Here is a 25,717-nt window from a genome sequence, read left to right as displayed (position 1 = left end):
AACATCACATGTTCTATGATCTTCTGACGTTTCTTCCACATACCTCGTCTTTCATTTTGGAGGATCTCATTCCTACTGAAAATGTATTTTGGTGTTCTTGCATATCTTCATCAAATCGCCCTAATACCAATTATTATGATTTCGAAAGTCCATGTTCAACTCTATTTTTTCTGGTTGGTACGATATTGTTCATTTTGGGATTGATATCGCATTATATATTAGAGGGAAACATAAAAGTTTATGTGATGGTAATATTAAGGAATCTTGAAGAGACAAACAAATATGAGAGTCTAGAGTTTTCTAAAGCGGTCACTCTCAACACTTTGTTATAATCAAAACTTGAACCTAAAAGAAAAAACCTTGGCTGTCTGTTTGCAATCTTTGCTATTGCCTCTGAACTAACGGCTGAATAACGCCTTAGGTTATCATTCAATTTCCGCAATAATGACTGCTTTTACATATCTTCACCACTTCATCCACTCCCTCACATTCAATAACCCTCCACTCATGTATGTAATGGAAGAACCCTTCTCTTATAAATAAAGTTTCGGTCCAGGATGAAACTCAGAACTCGAACCAAAATATAATACCAAATCATACCAAATCATTACTTACTAGATTTTGATCCGCGCGTCCGCGCCGGTGTATGTTTTACAAAATATATTGCTATTTCATGTTAATATTAGCGTTGGGCAAAAAATCCGAGTCCAAAAAATTGAATTGATCCCGACCAAAAAATAGTACCAAACCCGAACCAAAATTGATTAAATATCCAAATTCATAATATATATTAGATTTTGATCCGCGCGTCCGTGCCGGTGTATGTTTTACAAAATATATTGCTTTCATGTTAATATTAGCGCTAGACAAAAAACCCGAGTCCAAAAAATTGAACTGATCCCGATCAAAAAGTAGTACCAAACGCGAACCAAAATTGATTAAATATCTAAATTATTCAAAATTTTGGTATTTAGATAAATGAAACTGAATCCGATCCGAACTGAAGTATTTCAGATACTCGAATATACCCGATTTATATACTTATATATGTATTAGTTATTTTTAGATTTAATATATGTGAAAACATCCAGAATATATATGGTACTTTTAAGTTGATTTAAATACTTGAAAATATATACAAATATTCAAAAGTAAATATATAAATATTTAAAGTATACTCAAAACACCAAAAATACTAAAACTAATTATGATTCTCTATTCAAATATTTAAACCAAATCAAGTTATATGTTAAGTTTAGGTATTCTGACATATGTTATTCAAATTTATATGTGTATTTTTTTTATAGATTTTGAGGAATTTAAAGTATCTAATGAATTCTAAAAATAATTTAAATGAGTTATCCGAATCCGCAAAGATCTGAATCAAATCCAAAACAAAATTTAGAAATATTTGAATGGGACTAAAATCGTTGATCCGGAATCTGAATGGATACCCGAACGTCCATCCCTAGTCAATATTATATATCATATTTATATTATCATATAATTAATCTATTTTATACGTACCATCATATAGGTAATCATATAATTAATAGTATTTAATATATACTATCATATAAATAATCACATATATTATATTTTTAAAGTTTAATATGCTATAAAAACCATAATCTCAGTCGGTATATGAAATTGGGGTTGTATTGTATTTTTCTTATATATATTGAAAATATTTTTTAATAATGGTTATTGGAAAATATTTGAGTAAAAGTAATTTTTTGAATATATTTATATTTTTGAATCAATTTTCGATATAAATAAACTTCAAGTTATTGTTTTGATTTGAAATATGTATACAAAGTTTAAATTTTGTTTTATGATTATTTTAGACAAAAATTGTTTTTAGGTAATTAGATTAGCTCATTTTCATATATTTTAAAGCTGCTCCAAATAAATAGTTTTTCATAATATAATAAATTTTCAATTTTTTTATAATATAAATCTATTTTTTTAATATACTGTTATCTATGTTTTCAAACAATATTATATCTTTTTAATATTCTTATTCATGTTTCCAAACAATCTATTTTTAATTTACTGTCCATATTTCCAAACAAATCTTTCTCTTTTAGATCTGATATCCATAACCGAATACCCGAACCGGAACCGATCCGATTTTGACATAAATGAAATCAACTACAACTTTTTTCTTGTGGAAGACCCTCTTTTTATCCATAACCGAATACCCGAACCGGAACCGATCCGATTTTGACCGGTTTGGATCGGTTACGGTATAGTCAATTTTACCCGATGGATAATATTTTTAAAAACCATGGGTTGCGGGTCGGTATCGGGTTTTACCCGAGCCAAATCGGATACCCAATTAAACCCGACATTAATTACTCCCGACATAACCGTTAAGCGTGGCTTAGGCGTGTAATCAGACAGGAGACAATCCCCAATTTCCCAAAATATGAACCCTAGCTTTACTCTTTTCAATTCGTTTTCTCAATAGTCTTATAGCAATCGAGAATCGTAAAGGTCTCTTCTTCTCTATACAAATACATCAACCATTTTATCATAAAGCTTCAAAACTGGAACCATTAACAAGCAACGCTCTTCTCTTCTCTCCACCTTCTGCTTGTTCGATAATTCATTCGGAGGTAAGCAATTATTTCTTAATCTTTTGTGATAGTTTGATTTCTTTTTTTCTATTATATTGATAATGATTTCTTTTGTGATTGTTTGATTCCTTTTTTGTATTATATCGATTATGATTTTGTTGATTATTTACTTATGTATCAATGTATGTGTATGTAGATGGGTTCTTCTCCTACTGATCCACAAGCTGAAAGGAATCACGAATCAACCGATGCAGAATTATCTGCAGATGAAGAAGTACAAGCAACGCCAACTGGTGAAGGGTCAAGAAAGAGGACGAGGTCTGATGTTTGGGAGCATCTCAGCAGGCTACCAAACAACTACGACAGATGTAAATGCCGCTACTGTAGTAGAGAGATGAGTTGTCCAACCAAGTCAGGGACCACCAATCTGAGGAAGCATCTCACCAACTGTAGGTCATTCATAGCATGGAAGTCTGCAAATAAATCAAAAACCCAGTCCCACTTAGCTACGGATGAAGAAGGCAACATGAGTGTTGGTAAGGTGGATGAAAGAGTGTTCAAAGATGCTACCAACGAGATGATAGTCTTAGCAGAGTTACCTTTTTAACTTTGTGGAAAGCTTGGCGTGGAAACACTTCTGCAACAAAGTTAAGCTGCAGCCGCCAGTGTGTAGGAAAACATGCACAAAGGAGATTGCGGCAATGTATCAGAAGAGGAAAGAAGAAATGAAGAAAGTTCTTGGACAGAACAAGCAAAGACTCTCTCTCACAACAGATATATGGACTGCTCCTTACACTGGCGCTAGCTACATGGTAATCTGCTCATTTCATTGATTCAAGTTGGAAGCTGAGAACGATGATCATAGGGTTTAAGAATGTGGATGATCACAAAGGGTCTACAATTGCGAGAGTTCTTGTGGATTGTTTAGCAGAGTGGGATATCAAGAGGGTCTTCTGCATCACAGTTGATAATGCCACAGCCAACACATCAGCCATGAAGAAGTTCAAGGAAGAATTCATGAACCAAGGAGAAGATGCACTGGTTTTGAATGGTGAGTTCTTGCACATTAGGTGTGCGACACATATCATTAATCTGATTGTCAAGGAGGGGTTACATGAGGTGGATGATAGTGTGAATGCCATTCGGAATGGTATACAGTACGTGAGGTCTTCAACCAACAGGCAAAAGTCTTTTGAGTTTCGTGTTGATACGGGAAAGATGAGCAGAGGAAGCCTTCCTTTAGATGTCAAGACAAGATGGAACTCGACGTACCTGATGCTAGACCAAGCAATCAAATTCAAGGCAGCTTTCGAGAAGATGGAGGCTGAGGACAAACCGTATAATGACTACTTCTTGGAGATGGAAAATGGGAAAAAGAGGATTGGCCCGGCTTGTACAAGAGATTGGGAAGAAGCTGAGAGGTTGTTACACTTTCTTGTCATCTTCTACAATTCAACTTTGATGCTCTCGGCTACAAAAGGGATTACATCGCACAAGGTCTACAATGAGATTGTCACCATCACGAGTAATATCTCCAAGATAAGCTCTGCACCAGGTGCTGATCACACACTACAGTTGAAGGCTTTGACGATGATGGGGAAACTAAGGAAGTACTGGGATCCATTCACGGAAGTATCTGAGACCGAGAGCAGTAACCCTAAGAAGTGTAAGATGAATAAGATGTTGATTGTTGCCTCTGTTTTTGACCCTAGAAAGAAGATGAACTTTGCTAACCTCTGCTTTGAGAAGCTCTATGGAAAAGAAAGCATCGAGTTTACTCTGCTTTCTGAGTCAATTATGGATATCTTGAAGCGCTTATATGATGAGTACACTGCTGGATACAACACAAGTGGTGGGGGATCAGGTGGTTCACAGTCTCAAGGAGGATCATCTTCACAGTCGCAGTCGCAAGGCAGTGGTGCTGCTGCAGTTCTCCATAGTCAAGTCATAGGCAATGGGATCGGGTATGAACGAATGGATAATCTGTATGAGGAGCTTGTCGACGAAACAGGTACACAAGATTCTAGTAATGAGTTAGAAGTGTATTTGAGAGAGAAAGTAGAGGTTACAAAAGGTGGTAATGGACTTAGAACCGAGTTTGATGTTTTATCATGGTGGAGAAGAAACAGTGTGAAGTTCCCGATCTTGTCTCAGATAGCTGCTGATATTCTTGCGGTTCAAGCATCATCTGTAGCATCAGAAAGTGCATTTAGCACTAGTGGGAGAGTCTTAGACCCATACAGGAGCTGCTTGACACACTTTATGGTCGAGGTCTTGGTGTGCACGGAACAATGGTTGAAAGCTGAGATTCACATTAATGAGAAAGGTATTGTTACAATAGAACAGATACTCTCAGATGTGGAGCAACAAGATGATATTCTCAGAGGTATGATTCACCTCTTTTGAACTCTTTACAATATGATCTTGACACTTGAACACTTATATCTTATATGTTATGTTTTCTTTTTCTCTAGCGTTTGAAACTGGATGCAGTTTGGAATAAGGGGTGGACTGGACTGTTGAGTATGGACGAGTGAGAGTGACCATCTCATTTTCATTTTCAGTTTGGTGTTCTACTGTTCTTGTTTAAGTCTTCAAGTACTTGTCTTTCATTTTCAGTTTCAAACTATGTTCTATTTTCTGTTTTTCATTTTCAGTTTGGTGTTCTTGTTTCAAACTATGTTCTACTCTCTTTGACATTTAAGTTAATCAGTTTGGTTTGAAAATCGGATTTAGTTTGCCTCTGTCGGATGTATTTTGGGTACTATTATGATATCGGGTACTATGATAACCGAACCGAATTGCACCATTTTGTTTCGGTTGAGATTGTGGATATTATTTTATCCGAACCGTTTAGTAACCAACTTGTGCGGATTGAATATGAGTACTTTTATTGAAAAACCGATCCGACCCGATACCGGTCGGTACCGAACCGAAACCGAACCGTAAGTCCTACAAGTACCTATTGGATACAGATTTCATTTAACCGAAATACCCGTACCCGATTGGGTATTACCCGAAACCGAACCGAATACCCGAAATCCCAGGCCTAGTGGTGATTGGCTTTGCAAAATGGACGTTGATATTACCTGTCTTTGTATCTCATATTTTGCTTAATCTGAAAGATAATTGTTGTTAAAAATTCACTCTGGTTTGAGCATAATGACTGAAAAAAGTTGTAGTTGATTTCATTTATGTCAATGTCTCTTTAAGTATCCAAAGACGTATATACTTTCTTCTATGGATTAATACTTCGACAAAGACTTTTTTTCGTATTACAGGAAGCTACACTCTATTTCAGATTCCATAAAAGACGCAAACTTTGTATTTTTGTAATAAGAATACATATTCACTTTTTTGAAAAGATCTAAATGCTCTGTGGTTTTCAAATGAAAATCTCATTTTTGTAAAACCAGATAGATATAACCGATTTTATCGAAAGTGAGAAGTGACCTACTCTACCATATTAAAAGAAAACATTATTGAGAATTACCTTGGTGTAACCATTGCCACAATCTTCTTAACGAGGAGTGAAGTCGACAACCACCCATAAGCCCTCTCTATTTGTTTTTCTTTCTTTCAAATGTATAACTTTATTTTTCTTAAAAAGGAATATTTTCAAAACATTTTTTTTATCACAAATATCTTTTATTTATGAAAATTCAAAATTAATCCTACTTATTTTTTAAATTTTACAGATTAGGACTTATTTAAATTTGTTTTGAAATGTTATTATATAAATAGAAAGTATGATTCCATTTTTACAAAAATATAAAAATATATTGTCTAAAATATATTTATTTTAGCTAAAAATATAAAAGAACTAAGAGTTAAGGGACCCTTTATAAACAAAAAGTAGGACTCTATCATAAAAATGCTACTTTTGTATTTATATTTTGAAAATTAGAAAAAAATGGATTAAAACACAATTATTGTAGCTAGAAGTGAAAATAACTATAGACTGGAGATGTTTTAAAAAGGCTTGACTTCTCTCTCTTCGGTACCAATGGATAAATAACTTGAAATTATGCTGTAATCTTCCCAAATAATAGAATCGCTAACTTGAAACATATTAACGTTTTTTTTCTTTCTGGATTATCATCAAATATTAGACATGATTGAAAGACACAAATACCAGTGATCCACTGTTAGGTTCACCACTTTTTGTGTCGGTATCAGTTTAGTTTTCTTAGAGTTCGGATAAAATATCAATATCTAAAAGATATAGTTATGCAAGATTGTACATACAAATACAAGTTTTTTTCGTCAAAAAAAGATTGTACATACAAAATCTCAAATAAATTAAATCATAAATTATATTATTTTTTAAAAAAGTTATTTTTATAATATGATTCTGTAACATAGTAATACAAAACAATTTTAAAATACTAATTCATATGAAAATTTATCTATAATCCAAAAAAAATTCCCAAAATTTAGTTCTTTGATAAAACAAAATGAACGGAAATTCTTTTCAGTACTAATGGGTTCTTTGTTTATCATCTGAACTGAACCAAACGGCTCGATATGATAGTGGCCCAATGCGGAGGCCTAGTCGTAAACGTCATTTTAATCCAAGTTCAAGTATCGTGGCCCACTTCACGTTGAAACTTCCAAGACAAGCTTAATTTGGGTATTATACGTAATTCGTATAAACTCGAGGACTCAATATGCAAAACGTGTACTCTCACGAAAACGTTCTACTTTCCCTCTCAAAGGTCTCTCACACCTTTCCCACCACTTAGGGCTCCACATTCAATCCCCAATTCAATTAATCCCTCTCTAACTCAAATCGATTTCTGGGTTAAACCCATGGCGGGGAAGTTAACGGCGGGAGCGATTGGGAAGATGCTGAGCGGAGAAGTGTCGACGGACAAAGAAATGATGCCGATTCTGCAAGTGACGGAGCTGAAGCTGATTCAGCAACCAAGGAAGAACCAGGATAGCATGGAAAGGTACAAGCTTTCGTTATCAGATGGGATCCAATCGCAAGAAGGGATACTCAACACTACCCTCAACCTTCTCGTCAAACAAGGCAAGATTCAAGTCGGTTCCGTCTTGAGACTCACTCGTTTCTTCTCCAACAACGTTCAGTTTCGAAGGTAAATAATTAAAAAAAAAACAAAGCTAACATCTTTCTCTTACTTACTTCTCAGTTGATTAATCTCACTTGTTGTTGTGTGATGATGATGATGATAGGATTGCTATTGTGTTGGAATTAGAGATTATTGCTGAGCAATGCGATATCATTGGAAACCCTCTTCCTGTTAACCCGGGGAAGCTTAGAAACTCTGCCCAATCCTCCACTGATCACACACAACAACAACAACAACAACAACAACCTGGAGCTGGTTCTGTAAATACACAAAGCAATGGTGGCTTTGAGCATCAACTTGGTAAGAGTGAGCTGAATAATGGTACAGTGAGACATGGTGGCTTTGAGCAGCAACATGCTAAGAGTGAACTCAATAGTGCTGTGAGACATGGTTCAGCTCAACAACATCAAGTTAGTGAGAGGCGAGCGTTTGGTACTGCTTCTGAGTTTCCTGAAGAAAAACCTTCCACTAGACCATTTGGAAGTTCTAGGCAGGAGCAAACTCGGCCTCCTCCTCCAACGGCTTATTCTCGTCCACCAGTTCAGTCTGGTTATCAGGCTCAACCGCCGTCGATGTACGCTAACACGGGACCAGTGTCTAGGAACGAAGCTCCTCCCACGGCAGTTCCTATAGCTGCTCTGAATCCTTACCAGGGTCGGTGGACCATCAAGGTGAGAGTCACGAGTAAAGGAGAGCTTAGGCGTTTCAACGGTGCCCGTGGGGAAGGGAAGGTGTTCAGTTTTGATCTAGTTGATGCTGATGGTGGTGAGATTCGGGTGACTTGTTTTAATGATGTGGTTGATAGATTCTTTGACGTGATTGTTGTTGGTAATGTTTATCTGATCACAAAGGGAAACTTGAAGCCTGCTCGTAAAGAGTATAATCATCTTCCCAATGATTATGAAATACATTTAGACAATGCTTCAACGATACAGCAATGCTATGAGGATGATGCTACCATTCCGCGGAATCAGTTCCATTTCAAGGACATAGGTGCTATCGAAAGCATGGAGAGCAACAGCATCATTGATGTAATTGGCATTGTGTCGTCCATCAGTCCAACAGGGTCGATCATGCGGAAAAACGGAACCGAGGCACAGAAAAGAGCGCTTCAGTTGAAGGATATGTCAGGCAGAAGCGTGGAGGTAACCATGTGGGGTAACTTCTGCAATGCAGAAGGAGAGAGATTGCAGAGTCTTTGCGATTCTGGTCTGTTCCCTGTTCTCGCTGTGAAGGCAGGCAGGATCAGTGAGTTTAACGGGAAGCAAGTGAGCACCATTGGATCAAGCCAACTCGTCGTGGAGCCAGATTTACCTGAAGCCAGAGAGTTGAGGGCATGGTACGAGAGAGAAGGACGTAATGCTCCTTGTATCTCTATATCTAGAGAGTTCTCAGGTGCTGGCAGACAAGAGGTTCGCAAGGTAATCACTCAAATCAAGGACGAGAATCTAGGGACCTCAGAGAAGCCTGACTGGATCACAGTCAGTGCCACCATTTCGTTCATGAAGGTTGAGAATTTCTGCTACACAGCTTGTCCTATCATCAATGGAGACCGTCCCTGCAGCAAAAAGGTCACTAATAACGGAGACGGGACTTGGAGGTGTGAGAAGTGTGACAAATGCGTGGATGAGTGTGACTACAAGTATATATTGCAGCTGCAGTTACAGGACCATACAGGAGTAACCTGGGCCACAGCGTTTCAGGAAGCTGGTGAGGAGATAATGGGGATTCCTGCGAAAGATCTGTATTATATGAAGAATGAGGATCGTGATGAGGAGAAGTTTGAAGACATCGTCCGCAAGGCTGCTTTCACCAAGTACATTTTCAAGCTGAAGGTGAAGGAAGAGACCTTTAGCGACGAAAGCCGTGTGAAAGCAACAGTTGTGAAAGCGGAGAGGCTGGATTATTCTTCAGATACCAGGTCCCTTCTAGAGGCAATGAATAAACTCAGAACAGAAGATGCAAATCCTGTGACTACAAACCCAGAGAGTTCTAACTACAGGTCTGGTGCTTTTATCTCCGGTATTGGAACTTCAGGGACCAGAGAGACCTCATCACTTGACGTGCCACGCAGTGAGTTTGGATTACCTGCAGCAAACCAAGTGAATCAGTTCGGTAATCAACACAGTAACGAGTCAAGACCTCTTGGTGGTGCTACTTTGTGTGACGCATGTGGGAGCAATGCTCATGTTTTTGCCAACTGCCCAAGCTTTCTGAGTGAGCCACAAGGACAACACACTAGTAGCGTTTACGGGAACACAACGGGAAGAAACGCAGGTGGTAGCATGCCAAGGCAACATGTTGGCAGCTACTGAACTACTGAAACTATTTAACATCTCTTTACATTTATATAATCGGTCAGATGCTGTTCTGACTGTTTTAAGTTTACTACTCTTCATATTTTGAGTTTTCTTTTTCTGTTTTTAATCAAATTAAAGTACGTCTTTACTGAGGGAATTATTCACCTTTATTATTATTATGTCTTACACAATATTACTGAATTAACTTTCCCACACAGAACATTGCAATCCTTGCATAGTAATTTTGTAGTTTTAATAAGAACATATATCAATAGCAGAGTCCAGTTGATTTAGCTGGTTCACCAATATTCACATTGTAATAAACCTCCTTCACTCCTTCCCCTGCACCACAATGTCCTTTAGCAAAGCCTGCACCATCAGACACCTGGTCGTTGTGTCCATCACCAGCAGTAACAGTCGATGTTTCAGCAACTGTACTCGCAGCTAACGCTCTGAGACGGTAACGTTCAGCTCTCGACCCAATCACCTGTCCCAAGATGGACGCTCCGATAGTCAAAGCCATGGCTGCTTTAGGCATGAGCACAGATTTCCTGAGCATAGCTATGAAAGGCACAGCAGCATGAACGGCCACAAACCACGAAGGCGAAAACTTGACGGTGTGTTCCCTCCAAACACCGAGAGGCACGTTTGCAGCCATCCCCATGAGAGCGATGGCGAGCATCTTTTCAGGTAAAGGCTGAGGGCGAAGGCTTTTAACCAAAGGGGTCTTGGAAAGCGCAGCTCTTGCAGCTACTATAGGAGCTGGACACCTAAACTTCATACCAGGTGGTGGCTGTAATGCTTTCGCCACAAGAGGCATGACTTTGCTTGCCGCTCTGTATGATTTCGCGATCGGACAGTTGCCGGTTTTTAACCACTCGTCACCAACTGCCTCGTGCTTGGATGAGTCCCCAGACTGCGAAAAAAAAAAAGCAAAACTGAATAAGTTCCTGATCTCCATAGCAAGTCTTTTTGTACAATCTTTACCTCTTGTTTTTTGTTGTTCTTCTTTTGTTTCTTGAACTTGTCAGAGAAAGGACCAAACCCAAAAGGTCCTCCAGGACCAAAAGCTGACAGGCTAATGGTAGCAACCTTCCCCGCAAGAGGATTGAACAGTGGAGTCTCGTCTCCGAGATCATCTCTGAAACTGGAACGTCCAGATAACGGAACAATACCGTCTTTGCCATGGAAGAGCTTGAAAGCTGAATTAAAGGCAGGACCATCCTCAAAAATCGGGCCTTTGCTACCTTCTTGCACCTGAGAGACAAAAAAAAAAGTAAAAGTCCTTTAGCCACCACCACCACTGAATCAATCAATCAAGTAAAGCAGAGAGAATTAAAAGGTTTACAGGAACTGGAAAACTCAAGGAGGAGAGGGAGAAGCTGGTTGGCTTGTTGATGTTTCTGAGGAAAGGGCACTTTTGGATGATGCTTTCCGCAACGAAGGGACACTGAGATGATTCTTGATCCATTTTCTCTGAGAGAGAAGAAATAGCCTGAGAAATTGAAAATTCAATAGATTCAATGAGCTATTTTGGTTATAGATTTTAAGGAAATAACAAATCGATGGCAAAGAGATCTGATTCATATGCGAGCAAAACAAATATAACGAACGGATCGATGATAAAATCACGAACTCGAATCGGGAGAGAATCAATTACCTGAGAATTTTTTTTTGTTTCTTCACGCCGGCAGAGTTTTGCAGAGAGCTGATTTTTGATTAAATCGTGTGGCCAACACAGACGTGTATAAGAGTTTGTATGATTTGTTACCGGTTGGGTCGGTGAACCGTGAAGCTATTTCTTTTTTTTTGAGAACCGGAGATCGCCGGTCGATACGAGTTTTGTGGTTGACTTTGTATGAAGCACGTGGTTGTATTCGGTGAGAAATATAAGTAGCGTGATTATTTTGGTAATCCAGATTGATCCCACGCCGTTTTGTCTGTATGATAAATCTGATCCAACGATAGAGATTAGTGGAGTTGCTCGAGTGGTGGTTGTGGTAGACCTATGGTGGATAACACATTTAGATTTATTTAGATTATCAAATTGTATACTTTTCCTTTAATTTCTTATAATATCTTTTTTTTCTTAAAGTTGAAAAGGTATTTTATGGATAATCAGATTGCATAATACCAGATAATAAATTTTGTTTTATGCGGATAAGGAAGCTAGAAAGTATAATAAACTTTAGGTTAAATCTCAAATAGCTTTTTTTTTAAGTTTTTGTCACAAAAATAGCACAAAAAAAAAATCAAAATAGCTTTTTTTTGTTTTGAAAATTTTAATTTTTTTTTTGAAATATTTGAACACATTCTTAAAACTTCACCTCTTAACTCTAAACCCTAAGTCGTAAATTAATTAATCCAATGATTATTTACCTTTCAATAAAATTTCTTTTAATCATTTTCTTCCTTGTGATGCTATTTTTGTGACAAAAACTTAGTTTAGTGCTATCTTTATTTTTTTCTCTAAACTTTATATGAAATAAGGTAAAAACTCTTAAGATGTTAAGATTATTTGTCATAGGTAATACTATTGTAATAAATATAATTACCCTACCCCATTTTCCAATCAAATTATGCCCGATGGTGGAACAACACCTAAGATAAGAGGGGCAGCTGCCCCACATGAACTTTTTAAATCAATATATTTTTATAATGCTCTGGTTGATAATTCAAAATTATAGAAATATTAAACTGTATTTTATAGTTCTGCCCTAGATAACAAATATTTCTAGATTCATCACTGATTATCCCTAGTTACTGGTTTGGTTTTGTATTAAGAAATATATAAAGAAATAAATCTCTGTTATATTCTTTGGCTATTGATATATCTTTTTTTTTTCCTGTATGTCAATAAAGAAACTTGCCGTAGAAACTCTTGAGTACTCTCTAGGTCTTGTAGATATATAAACTCAAGAAGCAACAACAAAACTGTTCTTTCTCTCCCCATACTTACCCTAGTTAATCCCTGCATTAAGCGGTTCGTGCTAATAATGTATTCAAATTCAGAAACTTTATGACAGAAAAAGAGGTGAGATCGTGTAAATATTTATATAAATATTGTTGCATCTGTGTGTCTTAAATCTTTGTGTGTACCAGTAAAATGCCCAGTACTTTTCGGTTTAAGAAAGTTACTATTTCTATTGGGAAAAAGAAATCGGGTTTTTTTGAGGCTGTATAAATATGGGTCTAAGGGTTTGTAAATTATTATCACATCATTAATAAGAAACCCTAAACGGATATTTGCCTCAATACGTTTTCTTCTCTATTCTTCTTATAACCTAAACGACGGCTGTTCACAACAAATATATATAATATGCCTTGCTGCACGGTGAATATACGAAAATTATTTAGGAAATATTGTATAAAAAATAAATCGGGTTTTTTTTAGCTGTATAAATATGGGTCTAAGGGTTTATAAATTATTATCACATCATTAATAAAAAACCCTAAACGTGTATTTGCCTCAATACGTTTTCTTCTCTATTCTTCTTATAACCTAAACGACGGCTGTTCACAACAAATATATATAATATGCCTTGCTGCACGGTGAATATATGAAAATTATTTAGGAAATATTGTATGAAAAATAAAATTTATATTCTTGATCGAATTATATTTTTGGCCCTTAAATAATTAAAAATTTTTTTTTTGTTAATTACATGATTTGTTTACTAATGAACTGGTCCTATTTTTAAAAATATTTTAGGTTAAAAAATCATTTATCGCATAAGAACCTAACCTTTAGGCCGAAGAATCTCAGGCCTACTATTTTGTTAAATGAAACTATGTTAGCTCAGTTTTATATCATGATTTAGGAATTTAAAAGTTAATTATGATTATAAAAAATTTACGTTCACATGCCAATACTATTTATCTCCAATATTTTTCTCCTTTTTATGTCGTCTTTTTCATTATGGTTATTGCTTGATATAAATATTTATTTTGGAGTTTATTCTCATTTTGTTCTTTTGTTTTGGCCTGAAATTTTGAAATGTTTAAAATTTAAAATTACTAAAGATATACATACTTAGGTTAATATCTCCATCTTGTGCAGAACAAATATTTTATATTTATTACTTATTTTATCTTTTTCTGCATATTACGAAATAATAAAATAATAATTATATATTAAATAATTAAAAAATCAGTTACTATTATGTAATAAATTGGCGAGCTTATATAAATTAAACGATGTTTCGTAATCATTTTAGAATAAATATATCAAAACAATCAATCAATCTTATCTATGTATATGATGTATAATTAAATTTAAATGATATTAACATAGATATATAGTATACTTCTGATATGAATATTTATTAAAATGAAGTTTCTACTCATATGATTTTATGATTATTAGCATATTTGTGTAATAAAATTTTATACCAACGAATTCTTTTTAATGTGGGATGTTTAGTGGTTTCAATAATTTATAATCATTTAAAAAACAATGAAGATTCAAAAATTAAAATATGAACTTTTCAATATATGTTTAATGCAAATATCAAAATATAAATATATATGTTCATATGATGTATAGTTTAATTTAAAGGATATGAAATATATATATTAACATAAACACTTATTAAAATAAAAATTTTATTCATAAAAATCTATTACATAAAAATTAAACATTGATCACAAAAGTGTACGTAAGAATTTTAACATAAACACCTATTACATAAAAAAATTAAACATTGATCACAAAAGTGTACGTAAGAATTTTTAACAGTTGTAGTAACTGATACTCGTTTTGACAAATTCAAAATACAACATTTACAAAAAAATAAACTTTTATTATATGATTAATGTAATTGTGTAATTTATTTTAATAATAAATAATTAAACAAAAATGATACAAAGTATACAAATTGTTAGCAAATCTTAATTATTTAAAATCATTAATTGTCATATATATATTTTAATCACATTAAGTAATTCTGTAAGTTTTATTCAAAGAAATAATAGATAATAAATTTCAATTAGATAAATGAATGATCTATAATGGACATACTATATAATATAACATTCCTTAGAAATTTAATTTTAGACTAACAAAATTCTCACTTAATTCTCAAGCCCACATAAGCAAAATTAGTATTCTAATTACGTGACAACTCAGCATAACACTTTTTTAATTAGTATAAAATATATGTTATAACTTTTTAAATGTTTCTCTTATAATATGTAAAAGATGTCTTACTTTTAAGATGATTTTTATCCCATACTTATCAGATGTGTATTTTTGGGTAAATCTCAAAGGAATGCTACCAAAGTAAGACAGCTTGAGGATTTTAAAATTTTACTACAAGAGGTTTAAAGCAATTCTTCAGTCTAAGGACAGATTTCTACCAATTATATTGTGTACTTGGAATAGACATCCCAAAACGACATCCCAAAACCAGAAACAACTATGAACTGAACCAGTGGTCATGCCAAGTTCACAACCTTATTTATCTCATTAAACCCATTATATTATGCATTTTGCATTGTTCTGTTCAAACTTTAAAGCATTACATTCACAATTAAACTTGACCAGAAATTAGCAGATGTAACGGCATCTCTAACCCACTCGCTACAGAAAAATATGCTTATAACGAGGTAGAATAACGACGAATATTTCTTGTAAAATTACGAGTACATAACCACGACTAACTATAATTCATTGTAACATCGTCTTGAGGAAATGTCTTTGTCGCAATGTACATAAAAAAAAACAATTACTATACGAGGAAAGAAAAGATTCGTCGTAAAGTTCTTACAATTCTACAAGAACTTTATGACGAATCATGTTACTGTTATGTTAGGCAAAAACATTTTTTAAGTGTGGTTCACCTAACAATTTTTGTTTTAAAATACTTGTAAAGAATATGTTAAAGTGTTGTAAAGCCTTAGTAAAACACATCCTTGTAAATACGTGGTAACATTTCCATTCTCATTCAAAACAAACACATAAACGAAAAAAGAAGAGAGAAAAATCAAGAAAAACATGTCAGATGGTAGAAATATTAACGAGTTACATAGTTAGATGTATACGCACAAAGATTATTCTGGTAGAGTGACAGATGCATTTCTTAGCGGGCTAGAGACATTCATGTACCAGGCAGGGAGTACACCGATCATGCAGAAAAGCCGTAAGATATTCTGTCCTTGTCGGAAGTGCAATAATTGATATATGGTGTTTTTAGCACTATTGTATATATGTTTTCTAATCAGTTTTCAATCCTTTATCAAGTCATTCTAGTCCTTTTTGAGTCATTTCAGGCCTGGAGTAGGTTGAAGAGTTGAAGGAAGATGCATGAAGAAATGTGCCATAATTGGAGCATTTCCCCGCGGATCAATCAGGCGGAGCAGTCTGACGGTTGATCCCACCAGGAGCAGCCAGACGATTGCTCCCGATATTCATGGGAACTTCCTTATCTTTTGAAGATTTGCCCTAGTCACATATTCTCTCCTCTGATGTCGTCGACGCCTCCATATAAAAGTGCCCTTACCTTTATTTTATTTGTTACGCTAGTTTTGCAGTAAACCTAAGAACTTTTTTGGCGATTTCACATTGTAAGGGAGACGGCTCCTCTTCTCACTACAAGAAGATTATCCTGAACCCTATTTTTCCATTCGGTTTTACATGCAGTACTATTCAGAAAATATGTCTTATCTTGTCTAGGGTTCTAGGATGTTGATAATGTAAGACCCAATCCTGGTCTTTCGACCCAACTGGACCCGAAGGCTTACTTATTTTGGTCTTTGCTTGTTTGATTCATTTTAAGTATTTTATTTACTAATTCATATTCAGATATGAGGTTCATAAACAAAATGACCAGATAGCACAGCGGAATACATATTAAATTCATGTAGTTTACATTGTATTACTTAGAAACATGTGATCCAATATATAGTTTGTTAACAGTCTCATAAAAAATAAACTGTTCTTCCCTAGCCTTGTTTAACCACACACTACTTAGCCTCTCACTGATGGAGTCTTCACGGTTCCTTGGCTTGAACACAATCAGCCTTAGTTCCTGAAACCATAACCAGACAAGCATTAATCATAACCGAAGTGAAACAGATTGATCCTAATTAATTGCTGGTCGATATGGTCATCTCAGGTAAAATCTCTAAAATGCTCCAAAATCACCATCTTCTCTCCAATCACTCATGAACCTGTAAATATGCTATCTAGACTCCAAAACACTATTAATCTATCCTAAAAATCCTATATACCATGGCAAAATCAGGTACAATTATGGTATATCAAGTAATTCACTCATTAGGTAATTTGAGTGAGATCAGCTACACATGATCCTGCCCCAGCAGTTGGGGTTCATCCGAATTTGAATTTGAATGTGGCTCCATTTGCACCATACACTAGATACACCGTGAAGGATCTTCTTACCCAGTCTGGACGAGAGGGTTTACATATTCTGGACCCCGATCGACTGCGTGGTACTTATTGGTACGTTTTTTATTTATATTATTTTAATATTTTACATCATATTAATTTTCTATTAAGTTGATACTATTTGCATGTTTGGAGCCAACAACCGTGTCAGCCGGAGCATTTCAGACACGATCAATGGATATTTCGTCGAAGCCCATCCGAATGACTCCAGACCACATTAAGACGACGTGGTTTAAATGTTTTGCGGTAATTTTTTCCTAATTTTTATGTTTAATAATTAAACATATATTTATTTTAATATTTTAAATATTTTTTTTGTTTCAGAAAAAAATGGCACTGATCCTTAGCAATCAATGAGAGGGTGAATGCGGAATTTGTTTCACAATCAAAGAGCCGCCTTTAATTATATATTTAATTATAAGAATAACATTTTATTTATAGATTCACAAACAACATATTGCATTTTATTTAATATTCCATAAAAGCTTTAGATGAAACCATTTATTTTTGATCATATATGATAAATGGTAATGTTGTTCATATATTAGTTATTGGGTTTCTTATTGGTTAAGACAATGCCTACTGAGGTAAATAAGCAATCCGTCATCGAGCAAGCCTCCATCGCTTCAATAATCTTATCGTGATTTTCACACGAGCAATCCTCCATTGAGCAAGACTCCAACACTTCAATAAGATTATCGATCTCTTCAATACGATCATCTATGATCTTCCGCTGAGAGTCAAATAATTTATCTATATTTAAATGTCGGATTGCGTCAATTTGTTGTCTGCCCAGAATAATCTTGTTTTCATCAAGGTATTTGATTAAAGTTTTAACCAAGCCCTACATTTCACAAAATAATGTTTTTTTGGATGAACAAAAAAAAAATTTGTAGAAGAAAAAACAAACTTCATAAGAGTATGAATAGTGTAAATAAATACTTACCCTCACATGCTCTTCATCTTCTTTTGATTCTTCTTTCATAAGAATGAGTTCACCAATAATATCAAAAATTTCAAGATCTATGGAAGCCATTATTTTCTTTAATGAATCCAAATCCTGAAAGATCTTTAAAATTTTATCTTCAGTTTTTAATAATTCTGGCACATTTATATATTTTATGAATCAAGTCAGTCAACAACAATTAAAAAATGTCTATTTATATTGATTTTGTTGGTCAAATATCCTAAATTTGAACATATTTACCAATATATAATACCATAAATGTTCCAATTTGGAATATGAAATATCAATTTTGTTGAAAGTATATTATATTATCAAGTATGGTGTAATAAAAATAATTTCCATAATTAGTTGAGTTTTAATTTTTATGAGACGAATTGAAGTCACAAAGATTTTTGACATTTCGCTAACAATATTTTTAATAATTTTATTTTCTTGTTCTATTTTTTTTTGTAAAAATAGTATTCTAAAAAATTATTAACATTCTTTTGATTTCACATAAGTATTAACGTTATATAGGATAAATAGACAAAATATAACATTTCTAATTAACTATAAATAACTATGCAGACAACGAAAAAAGATTTACAGGAGATCTTCAACATGGTGCAAGTAAATTTTGTCAGGAATGAGTCTTTATAGACGGCTCAGATGATGCAGTTAGGCATAGATCCTTATAAGGAATATAGTATTTTCGGTTGTCAAATCGTTTATGTAATATTTCTCATAATTGTAATATCATAATAAATCAGCGTTAGAAAATTAACTATAAATATATCATGGAATTCTATAGATGTATAAATTCCATTATAAGTATGACATTCCAAATTTTTAGAAACGTGCTCTAAATATCAGTAGGATAAATTAAATGGGATAAACTAAATGCTATTTTTATATAAATTAACATATATTTGAATATATATATATATATATATATATATATATATATATATAAATATATATGAACAGAAACTTAAAATAAAATGTTCTTTTTAACACTGACTCATTCAATTATTAAACGGCATGAAATACAAAACTAAAATTAACCCCCGTAAAAACATTCACCAATAAGTGATCTAAGAGTGTGTTTAGAAGAGCAACAAAAACAACATATCATCTTAGAAGATGAAACCAAGCATAATTCTATTTTTATCAGGATCAAACTTCATGGTAGCTTAACTTCAGGTCATATCATTCAAATGATATTGTAACCATGGTGGGGTATGCCTAGAAATTTATATCTGGACCGGTGATTACGAGTAACTAACTACACAAAATCTCTGTAGCAGCATGAGTATGTGTCGCAATATATGGTTCAGCGACAAAATATTGGTTTTATTGTGGCATAGCTAAATGTCCTCCACTCGTTCCAAAATTGAGGGTACGCCAAAGACATATGCTCATGGTCTCTCATGTCTTTCATAGACGTATGTTGATGTCAGTGCAAACTTGACTTAAGATGAATCTCTTTGTGACAAAAAAAAAGATGAATCTCTTGTTTAATTCTTGTGCCAAGGTAATCAGAGAACCCATCGAAATCACAAGTGAAATTCATATAGCATACACCAATAATATTAAAAAAAAACGATCTCATATATTAACAATGGGGAAGGAAAAAAACTCCAAGAAGTGCACCAAAGTAACACAAAACATTGACCAAGCTTGAATAACGCAAAAAATGAAGCCAAAAATTGGCCAATAAAGGGAAGAATAAACCAACTATAGAGACACAAAGAAGATAACTCTACTCCACAAGTTTCAAGAGAAATACACGAGAAAAAGTTAGACCTACAAAGAGGAGGCGGAGTGGAACAACGCCAACCTGAACACCAAACAATCTTGCCCCGCCAATAAAAGCACAGGGGAGGCCTGAGACGAAGAAACAAATAAGAGCACAACCCGGATAGAACACATCAATGAGGACTAGCATCATCTCAATGAAACTGTCAAAAGGCTTGAACCAGTGAAAAGGCGAAAATAAACAAAACCATAAAATAATGCAAGATAAGGCTAAAAGCTCCCCCACAAAGCCATGTATCTGTTAAGTTAAATTAGTTTCCAACCTAAAAACCACTTGGTGATATATCGATTAGACCATTTATATTATATATTACTAAGGATCCCTTTCAACTACCGATATGTGAGACTGAGTCTCTAATACGTCCACTTGAGATGATGGCTCTTTGATCGTCAGAATGTTCAGGAAAGGATTGATGGCCAAACTTTGGGACTGATCGATCTAGATCGGGTTGGATCACGTGTATCAGGCTCTGATACCATATTAAACTAGATGTGCTTCTAATCTAAAAAAAAAATTGGTGATATATAGATTAGCCCAATTATCTCTTCCAACTACCAAAGTGGGAGACCTAATCTCTAATACACCCCATCCAAACGATGGCTTTTCGAGCGTCAATCTCGGAATATTAAAGCAAAGGGTTGATGGGCCAACTTTGGATTGGATCTGTGACAACCCGTCCCGTGGAACACCTGCCCATGGACCCCAGGTTCACAGCGCTGCAGCGCACCGACCCCAACCCCTCAATTATGAGTTCTCACTAACTCCATAATTAGGTTGTTGGTGAGGTTCGAACCCCCGACCTCACCCTTTAACAACTCTCCCACAGGACAAGCTGTCACCAATTGATCTGTAGTTATAAAAATCCAAATTCAAATTCCATTGTTTTAAATGAGATTTTAGAGTATTTTAACACAAATCAAACCAAATTTTCTAATTCTTGTGCAATCATCTACAAACTCATTAAAAATCAAATCACTTCAAATTTCAGATTCAATACCCCTCCCCTCCCCCTCCAAAGAAAGTCAAATATATAAAGAGAAATTCAATTCTAATTAGTACGAGGCTTTTTGGGAAGGAAACCAAAAGTAAATCCATGTGAGCTTACCTCTTAGGCCCAAAGTGGATAATGTCATACTAATCGGATAATAAAGAGTTGGACATGTGTTTTCACAATCCCAACAATTGGTATCATAGCGGTTAACGAGAAATCTGCAAGAAGACATAAATACTATTCGAGAAATAAACGGTATATCCTATGAGTTAGGAATGAGAGATGTATGTGTCAGATCAAGTCAAGATCCTGAAAATCAGTTTTTGGACACGAGATGAGTATGGTCCTTTGTTTTAGGGTGAGAATGTAAAATATCAAACTAAGTCCCATAGTGGAGAATTAGACAAAGTGTGTCTAATATATAAAGAGAAGTCCAATTATAATTAGTACGAGCCTTTTTGGGAAAGAAAACAAAAGTAAATCCATGCGGACTTACCTCTTAAACTCAAAGTAGATAATATTGTACTAATCGGATAATAAAGAGTTGTACATGTGTTTTCACAATCCCAACATAAGGGAGGCAGAACATCACCAAAAACAGCATCAAAGTAACACAAATCGATTGATGCAAAATAATAGGTAATGACATTTCGTGATGAGTAAGATTTTAAAAATGAATATGGCAAAACAAAATTCAATATAAGGGGTTAGTTTTGTGTTTATCAACAAATTTCAGGTCACTTAATTTCCTTACAAATCCATATAATCTTTGATTAACTAATTTGGTACTAGATAAGGGGAAACCACATGGATTAAGCTTAGCACAATGCCATAATTTAGATAAATTAGGTATTTTATTTTCTATATGTTTAAAATCATTGTACACAATTGCGTATTACATTTTGTAGAAAATAAAGATTTCACTTACTTTTAGGTTTTTTTTCTTTTAGTTATTAAACATTACTATTGGTAAAACAATTTATTAAACCAAATATAGTTAATTATGAGAATATCATTATATATATATATAGATATGCACAAACAACATCATTGCATTTCATTTATTATTCCATCAAAGTTTTAGATGTAGAAATAAACAACATTTGATCATATATGATACATGGTAATGATGTTAATATATTAATTATTGGTATTCTTATTGGTTAAGAGTTTGGCCATTGAGCTACACCAACAATCCTCCCTTGAGGAAGCCTCCATCTCTCATGTCTTCCATAGACGTATGCTCGTTGCAGCACAAATTTCACATAATCATTTATGTTATATAGGATAAAAACATAATATAATGTTTTGTTTAACTATAAACGAACTTGGAAGTTTGTAGTTGTATCAATTCCAGTGAGGCATTCCAATATTGTTAGAAAATACTATTTAAACTTCTATGCATAAATTATGATATAACTACATATCAGTAAACTAGAAACCTAAAATTATAAATTTATTTTTAACAATGATTCTTTAATTGTTAGGAAATTTCCCTAGATATCAATAGAATAAAAATCCTATTAAAATTTTATTTATAAATTATGATATATGAGTAAACTAGAAACCTAATAAAATTTATTTTTAATGCTGATTCGTTCAGTTTTCAAATGATATAATTCTGGAATACAAAAACGCAAACCTAACACCATTAAAACACTCACCTATAGGTGAAAACTGCTCAAAAGAGGAACAAAACAACACATTTTAGGAGAAGAATCCAACAATATTTCTAGTTTTTTTCTGGGATCAAACTCCATGGTAGCTTTACTTCAGGTCATAAAGTCTTAATTCAAATGATATCGTAACATGATGGGTCATTCCTAGAAATTTATAGCTGAACATGGTGATCGCGAGTAACTAACTACACAAAATCTCCAATGGAGCATGATTTTGTATCTGCAACATACGGTCCAGCGACCAAATAATGGTTTTATCGTGGCATATCCCAATGTCGTCCACTCGTTTCCAAAACTGAGGGTACACCTAGACGTATGTTCATGTTCTCTCATGTCTTCCATAGACGTATGCTCGTTTAGATGTTTAACATGTTTATCATGAACTCTGAAAATTGTTCGTTAATATTTTTGTTCCTCTTATGAATGTGTGTTATGAAAAAAATAATAGGAATAATATCTCAGTATAACACATAAATCCTTACACAATGTTCAAACATGACGTAAATTAACATTATAGCCTAGCCCCTTTGCCGATGCATAACCATTTAAACATATTTTTCTTACATCCAACCAGCACCCGTAGAAGATAACTAGGACCTTAAAAAATTGGAGCAATAGAAAATTATTATTTCCTCTGTCTGTACAATAATGTGTGTTCATGAAACTCAAATAACCCTATTAAATCATCATAATTCATTTATTATCTTGAAGCTCGAATCACCATTAATGATTGTTCCTATCACTAAGCTTGGTTACTATATAGGTTGACCCAGCTTCATTTCTCAGAGGCTTAGAAGTGACACATGTCAATCTCATTCATGAAACTGTGCGGTCTATCTTTTCCGCCGATGAATGCCATGTCCCTCCAGTACCATCCTGACCTCACGCCTCTGATAATGGTAACTTTCCTTTCTTTCTGTATATTTATTAGAAACTAAGTGGAAGACATTTTGGGTTACAGCTGTATTGAAGAGTCAGAAGATTAGTACATGTGTAATTTTAGTGTGTCTGCGTCTGCAGCATTTAGAGAGTGAAGAGGTCTAAACAGAGTTCCTGATCAATGGAAAGTAAACTATTTTCTGTTTTAACCATGTAGCACTTGGGTAATTATTTTTGTCCAAAAAAAACCATATCATAACCGTGATCGCGAGTAACTAACTACACAAAATATCCATATCAACATGATTTTGTGTCTGCAAGATATGGTCCAACGTCCAAAGAATTGTTTTATTGGGGCATATCTTATTTTCGTCCACTCTTTACCAAAATTGAGTGTATGCCATAGACGTATGTTCATGTTCTCTCATGTCATCCATGCTCATGTTAACACAAACCTAACTTGAGGAAAGGCAAAGATGAATCCCTTCTTTAATTCTCGTGCCAAGTAATGAAAGAACCAGGTGAAGCCACGAGTGCAATTCAGCTAATCTACATCAATAGCTATAAAAAATCTAATAACTTAACAATAAGGTGTGAAATATCAAACTAAGTCCCACACTGGAGAATTAGACAAAGGTGTGAAATATCATATCTTCTCCGTGAGGAGAAGAAGCATTGGGTCGGGCCTCTCAAGTTAATCTTAAGGAGTCCAATGTTTATGGGCTGTACAATGTAATATGGTTTTAGTTTTTGGTTCCCTTGGGTCTATGAGTAATGTCTCGTTTCGTCTAATTAGGAGGTTTAGAGGCTGCTTTTCTTGAGTTGTAAGGAAAGTATGTTCTCAGTGGGTTGAATTACATCTGAGTTTCATATCGGGTAGCGTTAAGATCCAAGTGTGTGATCTTAGGTGATACTAGGCTACTCAGTTTGTAAGTGTGGTTTAGTCACGAGTGGTGAAGATCATGTAATCCCATGTTGGCTAATGAAAAGTTTGAATTTGAGTTTTAAAAAAAAAAGACAAAGAGAGGTGTATTCAATTAGGAGTTTGAATTTATTTGTATTAAAATGACAAATCCACAGTTATTCAAATTAGATTTTAAAAAATATTTTAAAATTCAGTGTTATTGAACTTGACACTTTAAATAACATTTTGAGGAGAATTATCAAACTAAGTCCCACACTGGAGAATTAGACAAATGTGTGAAATATCATATCTTCTCCATGAGGAGAAGAAGCATTGGGTCGGGCCTCTCAAGTTAATCTTAAGGAGTCCAATGTTTATGGGCTGTACAATGTAATATGGTTTTAGTTTTTGGTTCCCTTGGGTCTATGAGTAATGTCTCGTTTCGTCTAATTAGGAGGTCTAGAGGCTGCTTTTCTTGAGTTGTAAGGAAAGTATGTTCTCAGTGGGTTGAATTACATCTGAGTTTCATATCGGGTAGCGTTAAGATCCAAGTGTGTGATCTTAGGTGATACTAGGCTACTCAGTTTGTAAGTGTGGTTTAGTCACGAGTGGTGAAGATCATGTAATCCATGTTGGCTAATGAAAAGTTTGAATTTGAGTTTTAAAAAAAAAAGACAAAGAGAGGTGTATTCAATTAGGAGTTTGAATTTATTTGTATTAAAATGACAAATCCACAGTTATTCAAATTAGATTTTAAAAAATATTTTAAAATTCAGTGTTATTGAACTTGACACTTTAAATAACATTTTGAAATCCACTGTTATTGAACAAAATTTAAGTTGGAGATTTTATAGTATGTTAAGTGTTTTTAGATTGTTTGAGGGGAGTTAATTAGTTATAAAAATAAAAATCTAAATTCCACTGTTTTAAATGAGATTTTAGAGTATTTTAACACAAATCAAACCAAATTCTCTAATTCTCGTGCAATCTTCTACAAACTCATTAAAAATCAAATCACTTCAAATTTCAGATTCAATACACTCCTCCTCCCCCCCCCCCCCAAAGAGTGTCAAACATATAAAGAGAAATCCAATTCTAATTAGTACGAGACTT

General features: G+C 34.2%; 2 protein-coding genes across 3 annotated transcripts; one reads left to right on the top strand and one right to left on the bottom strand.

Moving 5' to 3' along the window:
• The first annotated feature begins 7,290 nt into the window (after positions 1-7,290).
• Positions 7,291-10,135, top strand: LOC108806871 (replication protein A 70 kDa DNA-binding subunit C). Of its 2 annotated transcripts, XM_056988986.1 has the most exons (3): positions 7,292-7,684; positions 7,782-7,848; positions 8,236-10,135. In XM_056988986.1, exons 1-3 carry the CDS (start codon positions 7,395-7,397, stop codon positions 9,991-9,993), a joined length of 2,115 nt encoding a protein of 704 aa, XP_056844966.1. In that variant the 5' UTR covers positions 7,292-7,394; the 3' UTR covers positions 9,994-10,135. The 2 variants fall into 2 exon arrangements, with proteins under 2 accessions (XP_018434579.2, XP_056844966.1); XM_018579077.2 differs by having other exon boundaries at positions 7,291-7,684; positions 7,782-10,135.
• LOC130496685 (uncharacterized) lies at positions 10,123-11,795 on the bottom strand. The gene is made up of 4 exons (XM_056988987.1): positions 11,639-11,795; positions 11,327-11,473; positions 10,966-11,235; positions 10,123-10,894 (listed from the first exon to the last, which is right to left on the bottom strand). Exons 2-4 carry the CDS (start codon positions 11,447-11,449, stop codon positions 10,247-10,249), a joined length of 1,041 nt encoding a protein of 346 aa, XP_056844967.1. The 5' UTR covers positions 11,450-11,473; positions 11,639-11,795; the 3' UTR covers positions 10,123-10,246.
• Positions 11,796-25,717: the final 13,922 nt, after the last annotated feature.

This window comes from Raphanus sativus, chromosome 6 (assembly GCF_000801105.2).
Source record: "Raphanus sativus cultivar WK10039 chromosome 6, ASM80110v3, whole genome shotgun sequence".
In the NCBI taxonomy this organism is placed as follows: domain Eukaryota; kingdom Viridiplantae; phylum Streptophyta; class Magnoliopsida; order Brassicales; family Brassicaceae; genus Raphanus; species Raphanus sativus.
The sequence above is the reverse complement of the archived record's forward strand: the minus strand, read 5'-3'. Positions and strand labels throughout refer to the sequence as shown.

What these genes read in the sequence shown, in the direction of transcription:
- LOC108806871 (XM_018579077.2), top strand. Translation starts at nt 7,395, where the DNA reads ATGGCGGGGAAGTTAACGGCGGGAGCGATTGGGAAGATGCTGAGCGGA. An exon ending in AACAACGTTCAGTTTCGAAG is followed by an intron (nt 7,685 to 7,781) that starts GTAAATAATTAA and finishes TGATGATGATAG; the next exon opens with GATTGCTATTGTGTTGGAAT.
- LOC130496685 (XM_056988987.1), bottom strand. Translation starts at nt 11,449, where the DNA reads ATGGATCAAGAATCATCTCAGTGTCCCTTCGTTGCGGAAAGCATCATC. An exon ending in CCTTGAGTTTTCCAGTTCCT is followed by an intron (nt 11,236 to 11,326) that starts GTAAACCTTTTA and finishes TTTGTCTCTCAG; the next exon opens with GTGCAAGAAGGTAGCAAAGG. An exon ending in AGAACAACAAAAAACAAGAG is followed by an intron (nt 10,895 to 10,965) that starts GTAAAGATTGTA and finishes TTTTTTTCGCAG; the next exon opens with TCTGGGGACTCATCCAAGCA.